Source organism: Vulpes vulpes, chromosome 13 (genome assembly GCF_048418805.1).
Source record: "Vulpes vulpes isolate BD-2025 chromosome 13, VulVul3, whole genome shotgun sequence".
Classification (NCBI taxonomy): Eukaryota; Metazoa; Chordata; class Mammalia; order Carnivora; family Canidae; genus Vulpes; species Vulpes vulpes.
The window spans coordinates 89910015-89925605 of NC_132792.1; the positions used below are offsets into that span (position 1 = coordinate 89910015).

At 43.6% G+C, this 15591-nt stretch overlaps 1 protein-coding gene across 7 annotated transcripts in view; it reads left to right on the forward strand.

The window, feature by feature from the left end:
- DLGAP1 (DLG associated protein 1) overlaps nucleotides 1-15591 on the forward strand; it is an 867925-nt gene that overhangs the window by 529379 nt on the left and 322955 nt on the right. For all 7 annotated transcript variants that reach the window (XM_072734994.1, XM_072734998.1, XM_072734996.1 and 4 more), the window contains exon 4: nucleotides 10795-11809. In XM_072734994.1, the coding sequence (XP_072591095.1) occupies nucleotides 10853-11809 (957 nt within the window). In that variant the 5' untranslated portion in view covers nucleotides 10795-10852. The remainder of the gene's footprint in view (nucleotides 1-10794; nucleotides 11810-15591) is intronic.

The following is a 15591-nucleotide window of genomic DNA, read 5'->3' on the forward strand; positions in this document are numbered from 1 at the left end:
ACATCTGGAGAGTATCATCAAAGACAAAAGCAGCAGTAAAAGTGGAAGCATTAAAAAAATCCAGAAGGGAGATGAAATAGTCAGATTTGAACAAAATGCAGAGTAAGCATTGTACATCAACCAAAGAACCTTGCCTTAGAAGGATGTGCTTCTCTGGACTTCCTGAACCTCCTAGGTTGAGATGTCTATGCACTCCTTAACTTTTGCAGCTTCTAGTGTGTTTTTTTCTCCAAAAGCTTTCTCCTTGGTGCATTACATGTGCAACATGTACCACACAATCTAGGGCTTGATTAGATTCTGACTTGTATTATTCTCTGATTGTTTTATGCTTATGTTGTTTATCTCCTCAACTAGATCATAAATTAGATAGGGCCTCCCACTTCCAAACTTCCTTTAGCACAGGGAAGATTTTTAACAGGAGGCTGTCTTTGTACCTCCTCTTGAAGGAGAAATGAGAATTGGCTCAGTGAACAGAGATGAGTATTTGAGAGAACACAAAGCACAAGGACACTGGAAAGCATGGCATATGGGGAAGAGTACTTGGAGTCCAGTGCTGCTGGTGTAAGGAGTGGGGTGACAGGAGACAAGGCTGCCTAGGAGATGGGGTCTAGACCATATAGATCATGAAAATCTCTACTGTGGGTCATCTTCAAACGTTTAGATTATACTGTAAAAGTGTAGGAAGTCTGGAGAGAACTTAAAGTGAAAAATGGCACAATCAGATAACAAAGATCACATTACAAATCATACTGTTAGGATTATAGAAAATGCTGTGGAGTGTGTGTGTGTGTGTGCTAGAGGGCGTGGGAACAAAGTCATTGTGGCTTAGTGCAAAGAGCATAGTAGCTTCAAAATTTACCAGCTGTGTTATCCCAGACAAGCTGTTTAATCTTCAATAGTCTTATTTTCTCATCCAGAGAATAGTCCCTACCACATATTGTTTGAGGATGAAATGAGATAATGCATTTAGCATGGTCAACATGTGCCTGGAATATAGGTGCTCAAAAATGTCTGTAGGTATTGTGGTTACTGGAGGCAGAGGGACCGTTCCTTTTCTATTCACTTAGTATTTGTTGGTTACTGTCTTGGTTTTTCCAACCAAGTCCAGATGAGACTCAAGGAAGGGAGTCAAGGGCTTGGAACAGAAGCAACAGAAGCAGGAGATCCACCGCGTTCTTCACAATCAGCTTTGGGATTGGAGCAGAGTTTGGACACTGGGAATTTGTCATGGCACCAGTCCCATCCCCAGTGACATGCAGCGCCTGTGTGGAAAAACAGAAGGACGGTGGCACCCCTCCTCAGTTTTATATTGTCCAGAATAGATGAGGCAGATAGAAGAATCACAGAGCAAGGAGCTGAGGGTGCTTGACATGGGAGTGTTTGACACGATGTGTCTCCTAGGCCAGCAAAGGAAGGAAGCGAGACCCAGGGAGCTAAATAACTAGAGGAGAGAGAGTTGTGGGAGAACAGGAGAACTCAGGAGGAAACTATCCTGAGACCCATCAGAGAACCCGAGTGGGGAGAAGGGAAGGAGGAAACAGGAGAGAGCAGAGGTGAGGGCGGGAATAATAAGAACCCTTAATTCTTTTTACAGTGCCCAGGGCACTGCATGTGAACAATAGTTATTCAGTAAATTGATGTTGAATTAAATTCATATGCATCAATGCAATTTGACTCCACGCCCAGCACATTCAAAGAATACAGGCTGCTTCTTACAGGCTCACACCCTCATCTGTCAAAAACTGAGTGATTGCTATCCAGGGACAGGGAATGTCATCATGTTTTCTTCTCCCACAGCAACGGTGTTTCAGAAAGTTGACTGGAGCAGGATTTCTTTGTTTCAAGTTTGAGATGGGGTGTAGAATTCTCAAGGGGAAGGAACAACCTGTTCCAAAATGAACAAATAATGATAACAAATCAAAAAGGAGTCTAATTGCTGGATATGTGAAGAGTAAGAATAAGGCCCTTTACAAATTATGCGAACGAGGAAGCAGCAGGAGTGGTGTTGGAGAAATTGCCAAGCTCATTCCCATCAACTACAGCTATTGCAGGGGTGCGGCGGCTGGGAGGGGAGGTGTGGCTGGCGAAGCACCTGCAGTAAAACACTCCAGATGGAAGGCATTGACAATGGTTAGCTGCAGAGGCGGCCCATCTCACCCTGGGGGTACTGCCCACCTCTCTCTCCGGCAGGCAAGCATTGATAATTCAGGATAGCACTGAAAGAATGAGTGTGAAATCGGAAGGAGTGTGTGGGGTTTGTTGGGGCCAATACGCCCTTAAAGTGGTAAAAGCCATTTCAGATGCCTTGGCCAGTTCTGATAGAGCTGCTTCTGAGACTCCATTTGGGCCTCCTGTGACGTAGAGGCCCTCTGATGGTGCCTCTCTTGCGCTTGCAGCCACCCCAGCTAGGCAGGAGGGTCTCTTTCCTTGCATAGGTATGCTACTGTCGGCCTGCCAAGGTCCTGCCACAGACGGCTGGGTCCTGGCCATTCTCGATTTGGAAGGTCGCTGGGCAGCTTCTCTGTTTCTTTCCCTGGGGCTACATGGATCTGCTTCTCTCTGCATGTTTGCTCCTCTTCTCACCGCCCCCACCCCATGCTTCCTCTGCAGGGCCCCAGTTTCTGCTGCCCTAGAGTTTCTTTTTTTTTTTTTTTTTAAGATTTTATGTACTTATTCATGAGAGACACAGAGAGAGGCAGAGAGGGAGAAGGGGGCAGAGACAGGAGAAGCAGGCTCCATGCAAGGAGCCCGATGTTCAACTCAATCCTGGGACTCTGGGATCACACCCTGAGCTGAAGGCAATTGCTCAACCACTGAGCCACCCAGGTGCCCCTGCCCCAATGTTTCAAGTAGCACTCGACTTCAGCTTCCTAGGGGGCAAACACTGGCCTTTCCTCTACTTGACTTTGCAGATAAGCTCACCAGCATTCAGTGACTCTAGGAACATTTCCATTTAAATTTCTGGGAGCCAGCATCTGATTAACTCAACTAAGCCTCTGCATAGATGCCCCTGAGTTGGGTCTTCAAACCCAGTTCAATCAGGTCAGAGGAGGTAGTAATCGCCTTCAATGTCCCCGGCCAGGACACCGGCAGCAGAGGCTGTGGGCAGGGGAAAATATTTCCCCAAAGCGGGTGTCAGCTGACAGCTACCGCAGACGGTACCACTACAGGTACTTCTGGCGCCTCAGCACTCAGTAGATTTGTACAACAAACTTAGGAAGAAAAGCACCAGCATATAAAAGAAGGACATTTACGAGAAAAATAAAAAAATCTTTGATTCAGGTAAAAAAAAATATATAGTCTGGCTCTGAAGCAAGTTGTCTAGAATGTGCCAGAACATGTTCACAGGACTATTTAGCTAGTTATGAGGGATGTAGACAAAAATAACTCCATTTTCATCAGAGGCTATTTCCACTGCTTCTTTTCAAGTTATATTGTGCAGTTTTGATTGTCACTGGTGTTGCATTTTTTCCCTTTCTCCATCATGGCTGTCTTTATATCCCATTAAATAGTTTTATTCTATCATCACTCCTGTTTCTCCTATATTCATCAGTGGCTTTCATATCTTTCCCAACATTTTTTTTGAATAGACACTGATGGTCTTTGCTCTCTTCTGCAAAAATTCCGCAGACATGTGTTTTACTCCAGTAGGATAGGGTGTCCTGCTGCCACAGGGCCTCCCCAAGAGCTATTGGCCATGGCAGATCAAGTCCTTTATCTGTGCTTGCTTTAGTTCCCTCCCAGGGGAATCCATCTGTAGGCATAGCTGAGGTAATCAGACCCTCTCCTAGAAATCCCAATGGGAACAACTCCATGGGGAGGATATCTCCAAGGTCACGGAGAGTCAGAACAGCCGCCTTCCAAAATCACCAGTCCAAAATAATGCTGTGAGGTTTTCATAATGTATTGCCTCAATTATTTCCACAATAAAAATCCCCTCCTAAAGTTCTATGAGATTTTACTCAACCAGCAGTAAATGTATACCCATATTAATGAGGACTTAGTAACTATTTCTTGAGAAATGTCACCCTCCACCTTTTTATGCTCAGAAGTCAAAGTGAAACCACTTTCTAAAAGCTTTGTATGAAGACAAAGGCAGTTGTAATTGTGCTACCTACTGGGGCCAAATTGGAGGAGGTTTGGCTTGTTGGGGTTTTTTTGTTTTGTATTGTTTTGCGTACAATATCATATCTTTTGAAAGGGAAAATGCTCAAAAGGCATTTATTTGTAGAAGCAGGTTGACTAAAGGAGGCAGGTATTCACAAACAAAATCCAACTGCAGATGATTAGGATGGCAATTAATGTTAATGGAAAACCAGAATATATTCTGTGTACGTAATACGGCTTAGCATTGTACTCTGAGTAAGATAATGGGTGTGTTTCAGACTGTGCTTATTCAACGGCGCTCTAATGGTATTTATATGACTTCAAGTATAGAACATATGAAAATCTTCAAGCAGGGAAGTCTGAAAAATTGAAAGAATGGCATTCAGCTATCTTTTGTAGCTACAGATCCAGAAGGTCAGAAAATGTCTGAAAAATGGGCCTTCATGTTGGGCAATGTTAACTCATGCCTTCACCTCTGCTGGGTTTTCTGATTACTTTTACCCCCAAGTGGCACAGCTTTGTTTTTTGGTAGTATATCAGTGAGAACCATCCCTCTATTTTTTAATTTTTTTAATTTCAAAATCATAAGCCCATTGAGCATTCATAAGGGTCTTCTTTCTTGATCCCCATAGAGTTGAGATTCATTACTAATAGAGTAAAAAAAAATGCTGAGTAAAAAAAACTGCATCCATATTGCATAGAATTTTGTTCTGTGCAGAAAGAGTGCCCTGTGTGTTTACACTGTAGTAGAAACACACGTTGCAAGCAAAGAGAAGTTCAAAGAGAAGCCATACCCCAGCGGGCCACATTCTCACTCTCTTCAGAGATACTCTTTCCTCCTTTTCAGGGTCCTGCTGAACTGCCCAAGCAAGAAATAATTGCTTCTTTTAGATTTTCTTGCCTCTCTCCACCCCTAGATCTCATTTCTAGCTACAGCCAGGGAAATCTTTAGTTCATGGATGGCCTTGTCACTCTCTGGTTTAAATCACCCTCGTGGAGTACCACCGCTTGCAAAGCCAAGTCCTGGGTACATAGCTTACGGAAGCTCCTCAGGATTTGGCCTTGAATGCCCACCTCAAGAATAGCTTCAGATGCAAGTGTCAGAAGACAGAATAATAGTGACGCAGGCAAAGGTAAAGGTCTGTTTTCTCTGGCATAAGCAAGATGCAGAGCTGGGCTGAAATGGCACTCCCTTGTGGCCACGTCCTTTATCCTGTGCTGCTCCAACAGTAACTTATACCTCGTGGCATGTCAACATTCCAGCCAGGGATGGGGCAAAGAAGGGTGTACCCTTCCCTTTAGATACATTTTCCAGAAACTGCACATGCCATTTCTAGTCTTATTGCATTAGCCAGAATTAGTCACTGGGAAACATTGTCATTATATGACATTATTATTCTGAGACTACTTTTTAAAAATTTATTTTATTTTATTTATTTATTTATTCATGAGAGACACAGAGAGAGAGAGGCAGAGGGAGAAGCAAAATCCCTGATTGGAGCCTGGTACAGAACTCGATCTCAGGACCCCAGGATCACGACCTGACCTAAGCCAAAGGCACTCAACCACTGAGCTGTCCAGGCATCCCCTGAGACTACTTTCTACTCTTCCATAAGGGAATCCTTTCTCTCTCTCTCAGTTGTATGTTATAACCTAGCATGGGCAGATTGCACAGAGGAAAGACAAAAAGACCACTTGACCCTGAAAAAGATTTGTGGAAATTTCTTCATCCCAGTGTCTCCCCAAACCAGAACACAGTGCCCCCTGTTCACCTGGACAGGGTCTCCCACATTGTTCTTTCTAAAGCAAGTCATGATGACCTGGCTTATAGTCTTCATTGAATGAGAGAGTAGAAGCCCTTCACTTGGTTCTTCCATCTGCATCTAAAGAAAAATCAAGAACAGCAGCTCTAAATAAAGACATGCACAGAAATCAAAATGAAATACGGACTTGCCAGCTTTGCAAGACTATTTTCTCTTGTCAGCATCTTCTAATATGTGGTTTGTTTGTTTTTCCCTCAGGTCTAATAAATTACCTTCCTTGAGAATTTCCTTTACAGTGCTGGGTTGTTCTTGCTTTAGTCATCATTGGTACAGCAGTGTTTCTGCTCCAGGTGTGGGAACTCTGTAAAAACCAGGCACATCTCAGGCACCTGGGTGACTCACTCAATTAAGCCTCCAAATCTTGGTCTTGGCTCAGGTTATGATCTTGTGGTTGTGGGGTTGAGCCCCACATTGGGCTCCACACTCAGTGTGGAATCTGCTTAAGATTCTCTTTCCCAGGGATCCCTGGGTGGCTCAGTGGTTTAGCGCCTGCCTTTGGCCCAGGGCGTGATCCTGGGGTCCCGAGATCGAGTCCCACGTCGGGCTCCTGGCATGGAGCCTGCTTCTCCCTCCTCCTGTGTCTCTGCCTCTCTCTCTCTCCCTCTCTCTGTGTCTATCATAAATAAATAAATAAATAAATAAATAAATAAATAAATAAATAAATAAATCTTTGAAAAAAAAAAGATTCTCTCTCCCTCTTCCTCTGCTTCTCCTTCTCTCTCTCTCTCTCTCTCTCTCTCTCTCAAAATTAATTAATCTTTCAAAAAAATGTTTTGGGAAAAAAAAAAAAAACAAACAGATGCATCTCACACTCAGAGTTCATCTCATGGTGGTGAACATAGTCAAGAAATTTTCCAAGCCAAAAATCAGGATATATGGTCTGACAGTAAAATTGAACTGAGGACAACAAAACAATTTTGAAGTCATAGAGATGATCATTGTAGTCATAGAAACCCTATGAAGGCATGTTGACCCACACCTCCCACCCTTGCTCAAAAAGGAAGGCATGAAAGGCAATTTCCCTTTTTATTTTGAGAAATATGACCACTTAAAGTCTAATTCAGGGGCTAGCAGCTTCCTTTTCCAAGAAAACAGAAGATAATCAGAATTATTACTCCTCTTTTTTCATGACTAGGTCATATCTCTCTGAGCACATCATAAGCCTTTGTGCCATTAGAGATTTGCTATGTGCATTTGGTTGTCTCTGCATGAGGGATGCTCAGTTAATTCTTCCCAGTTACACTGAAGGATGGAGCAAGTATTGTCCATGGGTGTTACTTACTGACCTTAACAGGAGAGGGGAAGAAAGAAGTGCCAGAAAGGAGTACATGGAAAGGGAGTTTAAGAGTAAGGGAAAGGAAGAATGAGAGAAGGAAGAGCAGGTGTCCCAGCAATTGTTGAGCCATTGAGGGTTATGGGTCATCTTGCCCCCACTCCCCAGAAGGCCAACAAATGTGTTGCTTTACCTTATAAACACAAACTGATCAATTGTCCTTTTGAAATGGAGGAGGGTAGAAGAGAGTGTCAGATTTTCTATAGAAAAATGTAACTGGGCCAAGGTATTAAGTTGTTTGTTTGGCCTGGACCAGAAAGAGCATTCAGAAATGTTTATGACTGTTTATTGCCATTTTTTCATGACCATATTTGCCCACATCATAGAGAAAAGAGATTAAGGTCTCAGTATCTTTTCACAAATATTAAGAAGGGGGAAAGTTAACTTATGTTTCCTTGATGCAATCTATTACTCTCTAAGAAAATATAAGTGCTTGACTCTATGCTGAAAATGGCCCACTTACATTTTAGTAAAACTTATGCTGTGTATGTTTAATTTACAAAAATTATCATTGGTTACATCACTTAATTCATATAAACGGCTTTGCCAAGGCTCTTCATTTGCTCTGCTAGTCTTCAGGTAACATTATTTTATATGAAATGCTGTTGTCATATTAAAGATAGCTAAATATTGAATAATGATTCAAATAATTTTGTACATTTGGAATAAATATGTATTATTCACGTTTTCAACTTTTGCCGGTTTCACATTTTACCTAGCAGAAAGTATCTACCTGAGACCTGGCTACTTCAGAAGGAAATTCTGAAGCATTATTTCATTATTATTTTATATACAGAGATTCTAATATGTGTAATCATGAGGCTTTTTATGTGACTATAACCCTATTGGGTTATTTTTGTGGATATATTTTTTTAACTGTTAAGTCCATATTTAAAAGGCAAGAATGTCTTCAACAGGACCTGTTTTATATGGAGAGACTCCCTCATGCAATGGATTTTTCCATCTAAATTTGTATGTGCCACAGTTTTGCCAAAACCATGTATTATTTAAGCCTTTTAAATCCCTCCTTGTCACTCCCCAATTGTGGGATCATAACTTTATACGAAGCAGTCCCGAATATTTTATGCAAAAGTCTTCTTCACTAGTCTCTCTTCAGTGGACAAGTTTTGATTTACCTGATCCACAGGTATCATGAGTTCTTCTTGCCTTTTTTGTCTCTTCAGGTGTCAGTTTCTTTCTGTCCTTTGGACAGACTGTCTTCTCTCCAGACATCTTGTCTTCAGCAGGGCAGGCAAGCTCTTCAGACTTTAACTTCAAGGCAGGTAGAGAGCTTCAAGAGGTGGGATGTTCTCTCATGAGCCGTGGAGGCTCAGAAGTCAAAGGTTCACAGAGGCAAAAGGAACATCCATCAGCCTGTCTCCTGCACTCTGAAACCACTGATCTCTGGAACACCCATGAGATGATCTGTCCCTTCCTTGTGCATGGCCCTCGTTTCGTCACACAGTCATCTTTCTACTCAATACACCTGATTCGAATTTCAGTCTAGACCACACTAGGAAATTTTGCACTGATGCATGAATTCGTTGAATAAATATTTTAGCCAGTTTGCACCATCAGCCAAGTATCTGCTGGACACTGGATGAGTAAAACATAGTCCCTACCCTCAAAGAGCTCATAATTTAGTAAACTAACCAATTTCAAAAGACTCTAGTGATTAAACTCCCCCAATCAGCTTTGCTGAGCCATTAATGCCATTAATGCAGGAACTGAGACACTACAAAAAAAAAAAGAGAGAGTTATAAAATCTAGATGGGAATTTTCAGCGGTCAGGAACTCTCACATACAGTAGCCCATGGTATAGATAAGACCTGACCTCTCAAAAGTATGTATTTTTCTTCATTAGGCCACGTGTGTGTGTGTTTTATTTTGTTGTGATTGTTGTTAAGTTAAACCATTTATTTCTCCCTCTCTGAATATGAAATGACATTAGTGATATTTTGGACAGTCATGCTGTCTTTTCAGGACAAATCCTATCATGACAATTTTTGTTACAGGGAGCTTTAAAAATAAATCAGGCTGTTAATAGGAACTCAGTCAGCTACCAAAGAAGCTAGTCAAAAGAAAATACTCTGCCCTGTGGAACAGCAGCCTCTGCTACTAAAGCATAGGAAAGACCTATGCTTACAACGAACTGGGCTCCCACAGGTAGATCTGTAGGAGTCACTTCTCTTTGAGGCAGATCTGACCCTCAGGCCCAGGTATTTTGTGTCCTCGGGAACATTTCCAGGGCCTTTCCTTTGGCCATCTTGCCATCGCTTGTGAACGTTTAACCAGAAACCTTTAAACCAGGAAAAGGAGATGCCATGACATTCAAAGTAGCCAGTTCAAGCTGATCCTTCAACTGCTCTGTTAAGAAGAAGCCATTGGGTCACCTGGGTGGCTCAGTCAGTTAAATGACTGACTCTTGGTGTCGACTCAGGTCATGATCTCATGGGTGGTGTGATGGAGTCTCTCATCGAGCTCCATGCTTAGTTCTGTCTCTGCTTGAGATTCTCTCCCTCTCCCTCTGCACCACCCCCACTCTTGCCTACACAGGCTCTCCCTCTCTCTCTCAAATAAATACATGAAGAAAGAAGAAAGAAGAAGAAGAAAGAAAGAAAGAAAGAAAGAAAGAAAGAAAGAAAGAAAGAAAGAAAGAAAGAAGAAAGAAGAAGCTCTTGATTCCTCTGACAAAAAACAGGGCACATTTTCTCTACAGCTCTGATTTATTTGCCACCATCACTATTTTCAACTCTAATCACTGTGGTGTTGGAGGGAGGGGGGAGCGGTTATTTGCGAGCTGTAATGGTCACTACAGAATTCTACGGGAAAGTCATGTGAGGGAAGGGAGAAAGATCTATCCTCCAGTTATAAGAGGCCAGTCGCTTCTCATTTTTTACCACCCACATTTGTTTTATTTACCCTGATGGAGTGCTTAGTGTGTGTTTACACAGCCAGCCTGGGGCCAGGTAGGGGGGACAGAAAGGTGACTAAGGGGTATAAGCTGACCTGCAAGGAATGGAGGGAAGTAGCCCGGGAATGCCTGAGGCAAACAGTTCCATAGGAGCTGGGAGAGTGTGCAGCAGATGCCATGGAAACACAGAGGGGAACTAATTCTCTCGGGAAGGGGGAAGGGGGATCCGCAAAGGCTTCCCGGAGAAACTGGGCCTTTCGGGTGCCGGTGCTCGATGACTGGCAGACAGGCAAGACGCAAACCTGCCATGCATCCCGTTACTGGAATCCTAGAGGGAGAGGGTTTGCTTTCAAGTAATCTGAAAACAGTTCAGCATGTTCATAGCTCCCTCCCGCAGGTGTCCCAGCCCTCACCCCACCATCTCTGGGTCCCCGGCTGCGGTGCGCTTTCCCACCCTTGGAGGTCATAGAGCTGTTCCGATAATGCCCTGGACCCGCTTTCCAGGCTAGCGAGGGGTCCTTCCGCGTCGGGCGGTCGCAGATCCTCCAAAGGGCAACATGGACCTTCGAGAGAAGTGTTAACCGTTTCCCTCTCTCGTTCCTCCTCCCCGCCCGCAGGTCTCCGGGAACCCGACCGCGGGGTGTCCATGCCCGCCGGGGCCGCCGCCCATCCGCCATGAAAGGGTTATCGGGCAGCCGCAGCCACCACCACGGGGTCACCTGCGACTCGGCCTGTGACTCGCTGCCGCCCCACTCGGACCGCAAGCCCTACCTGCTGAGCCCGGTGGAGCACCACCCCGCGGACCACCCGTACTACACGCAGCGGAACTCCTTCCAGGCCGAGTGCGGGGGCCCCTTCAGCGACCCGCTGGCCAGCAGCACCTTCCCGCGCAGGCACTACACGTCGCAGCAGGAGCTGAAGGACGAGTGCGCGCTGGTGCCGCGCACGCTGGCCGCCAAGGCCAACCGCATCCCCGCCAACCTCCTGGACCAGTTTGAGAGGCAGCTGCCGCTCAGCCGGGATGGCTACCACACGCTACAGTACAAGCGCACGGCCGTGGAGCACCGCAGCGACAGCCCCGGCCGCATCCGCCACCTGGTCCACTCGGTGCAGAAGCTCTTCACCAAGTCGCACTCGCTGGAGGGGCCGGCCAAGGGCAGCGTCAACGGGGGCAAAGCCAGCCCCGACGAGCCGCAGCCGGTGCGGTACGGCAAGCGCAGCAAGAGCAAGGAGCGGCGCCCTGAGCCCAAGGCCCGCCCCAGCACGTCCCCCGGCTGGTGGAGCTCCGACGACAACCTCGACGGCGACATGTGCATCTACCACGCCCCCTCGGGCGTGATGACCATGGGCAGGTGCCCCGACCGCTCGGCCTCGCAGTACTTCGTGGAGGCCTACAACACCATCAGCGAGCAGGCGGTCAAGGCCTCCCGGAGTAACAGCGACGTCAAGTGCTCCACCTGCGCCAACCTGCCGGTCAACCTGGACGCGCCCCTCCTGAAGAAGAGCGCCTGGTCCTCCACGCTGACCGTGAGCCGGGCCAGGGAGGTTTACCAGAAAGCCTCGGTTAACATGGACCAGGCCATGGTGAAGTCCGAATCGTGTCAGCAAGAACGCTCCTGCCAGTACCTTCAGGTACCATTTATGTCCAGGGATGGATGCTTAGAAATTGTCACCTGCCAGTTGTGTGGTGTGTTCTGGGTCCTGGTCTTGGCTCTGCTCTGAATTGTCGGCAGGAACCTGAGCACATGGTTTAGCATTTGTCTGGCCAACTGCTCCTATCAGGAAGCAAACTTGCTACCAACTCCATCCAGTTATCTTGAGATACTAGATATAAAAAGTGCTTTGAAAAGCACGCCTACATAAAGGCAAGGAGTTATTAATGTTTAGTGTTCCTCTTTTGTCTGAGGGAACATGGGATAGGGAGGAGAGGAAAGGGGAGTCCACACAGAATTTTAAAATAAATCCACCTTTTTTACAAAAGCCAACAATGATCTTTTGAATTTTGGAAGGAGTTTAATCAGATCTATCCAGAGGGGTTGTTTATTATTATTATTATTATTATTATTATTATTATTATTTATTTTTTTATTATTATTGTAAAATTCTGCCTTAAGCTATTTGTTTGGGAAACTTGATCTATATCGTCACCATTGCAATTGTTGTCACCACCTCCAACACTAACCACACTCCCACCGGAACTCGCCAACCCCCACCCAAGAGCACAGAGAATGGGAATAAGGCCCTGGGCTCTGAGGAGGTGGAGATCGAGCCAGTTTGGGGACCTGACAAGCACAGCTGCAGAGACCTGGGACAACAGAGAAGAGGAGGAAAAGCGGAGGGAAGCATCCACACAATAAAATGCAATTAGTGTCAGCCTGTAAATCCCACACGGGTACAGACCCCAAGGCAAGCTGCTCCTCCTCTCTCAGTCTCCTCATGTCTTTCCCTAATGCCCTTCCATTCACTGAACCTAGATTCCCCTGGATAAAAATGTCAGGAGCAGAGTCTTTTTCTCCCCCACCACCCACCCCTGGGGCCAATTCCTCTATCTAGTAATTTTCATTTTTCCCAAGATACAACCCTTCCAAAGAAGGACCTTCATATTTTTCCTTTTCACGGTGTCTTTTTTTTTTTTTTTTCCTCCCTTCTCTCCTGGTACAACTATCTTTAAAACAAAACAAAACAAAACAAAACAAGTTTTTACTGGACTATAAAGGCATGGCATGATTGTTTTGCACTCTTACCTTAAGAAGAAATGCAAGAAAAAAAGTCTTCTGCTGAGAAATTCAACTTTTTTGCTCTCAGAATTCCTCTTGAAAAGACTGGCTCCCTCTCAAGGGAGCCAAACCTTGAGAATATGTCACTGGGCAAGGACAGTGTCCGAGTCCATCCCAGTGTTGAGAAGGTGCCACCAATATGAGGATAGTTTTCACAAACAGCACACAATTCCATAATCAACACCACTCAAAGTGGTATTGCCTCATTTAGTATAAGGTTGCTAGATGAGTTAAGCCACAGAAACTATTAATGGAATTTTAGAGCTAAAGAGTACATCTATTCCAACCTCCTCATTTAGCATATAAAAAAACTAGCCTCAAAGAAAGGTAAAGGCTTAGTGGGCTATACTGTTAGTATTAAAGGTAGGATAGAATCCAGGTCACTTAATATATAGAAATAACCATTGCTGGGGTTACAACTAAAGGCTTTAGAAATTCTTTAAGCGTATCAATCTTACCTACCACCATTAAGTATTTTGATTAGAACATCTGTTCCAAAGAAAGAATGGATAATGAGATAGGAGCCCTAGAACAGGATAGTTTATCTATGAAAGTTCTGTAATGAGAGGCAAAAAACAACAAATAAAAAAAAACTGGACTTTAATAAGCAGCGATGACATTAAGTAAGAAATATCAGATTAAATAAGAAAACTCTACATGGATCCAGGACCAGCCTCTGTTAGTTACATAATAAAAACAAAACAACAACAACAAAAAAAATGCCTTTTTAATGCTTGCGTGATTGCCTATGTTCTTCTTACCTCAAATTCATTTTTCTTTCTTTTTTGTGCTTTTTAGAAGTAAAAGGTTCAAGTAGTAAAGAAAAGTGGAAGGATAAGGAAGGAAAGAAGGAAACTGATATTGATTGAAAATCTACTATGTATCAGATACTGTAGCAAATGTTTTCACGCTTGTTCCTCCACTTAATTTTCAAGATAATCCTGAAAGCTCGATATAATAATCCTCTGATTTTCCAAGGGAGGAAACTGAGATTAGAAATATCAAGTGATTTTAAAGCCATATGGCCAATAAATTAGAAAACTAAGAATTAGACTTATATCTATTTGATGCAAAATAGCTCTTTTCAATACATCCCAGCACAGCCCTGGAATCAAGGGCATGGAAATAGTGAATAGGAGGGGGGGGTGGGAAATCTGTAGAGTAAACAGATTTTTGCTATTATTAAAAGCTTTTCAGTAAAATGAGAAGGAAAGCCTGAAGATTTAAGTATGAGATTTAGTATCGTAGCATTATTAGATCTCATATTCTAAAGATTTGGGAAGTCTATTTTCAAGTTATTTACCTTCTTTTAAGCCAGTTTTTTAATAAAATATTTGGGGTTTACAGAGAGACATAAAGAAAAACAATAATAAAACAAACACCTATACACAACCCAACTGGAGAAATAAAACATTAATTATAGTGGATCACATATGTACCTTTCCCGATCCTATTTTCTTCCCTCCCTCCCCAGAGTAACAGCTAATCCAACTTTGTTACCCAAAGGACCTTTGTTTTTAATTCTGAAGTTATTGAAAGATTGAAAAAAATTAATATTTTCTATCCTACATTGGACAATAATTAACAATGAACCAAGCCAGTTAAACCCTTTAAATATAAACTGAGCTCAAAGGCACACCTTCTTTAATAAATATTGACATTTATTGAGCTCCTATTCTATGCAAGGCTTTCAAACTGGAAAAGAAAATTCTTCTCTTTTTTTTTTTTTTTAATTAACTTTTATTGGTGTTCAATTTACCAACATACAGAAAAACACCCAGTGCTCATCCCGTCAAGTGTCCACCTCAGTGCCCGTCACCCATTCCCCTCCAACACCCGCCCTCCTCCCCTTCCACCACCCCTAGTTCGTTTCCCCGAGTTAGGAGTCTTTATGTTCTGTCTCCCTTCCCGATATTTCCCAACATTTCTTTGGAAAAGAAAATTCTATATTTTGGTGTGAGCAGATAGTGTGTCTAGCAGATAAACTAAATGTACAACAGTATGTTCCTCCCACTCTATGTGCAGAGGTGAGAGGATTCCTTGGAAGAAGGGGAAGAAGGAGTTGGACATTCATGAGGGGAGGGAGGAGAACAACAACAACAACAACAAAAACCTGAAACTGGACATTCTCTCCAGCTCTCTCCTTGCTTTAGAAGAAGGAGGGACTCCACTGTCCTGCCAAAGCTTCTCTCAGGAAAACAGGTGTAACCAGCCCCCACCAGCTCCCATGGAATGATTTTATTTATAAGCTCATTCTGAGAAGCACATTTGGGGAAATAAAGAAAATTGTTTTTCCAGTTATATTATCTTAATACCAATTAATAGTGAAACTGGATTTACAAATGTGATTGACTTCAATCTCACAAAGTTTAGTCGACAAAGCATTGACTTTCCAAGGAGAGGGTCCATGTTCCAGTCCCTATTTGCCACTAACAAGTTAGCAGCCACTTATTAGCCAGTTATATGGCTTGGAACCATTGTCTCAGCTCTCGGTCTCCTTCCTCTGATAAAAGATGAGGCACTTGTTCTAGAGGACCTGAGATCTGAGGTCACGTTTTTAAACTCCTTAGTTACATATGAAGAGTACTAATTAGACCAATTTTCAAGAGTTGCAAGGCCTGGAAACTCTCATTTAAT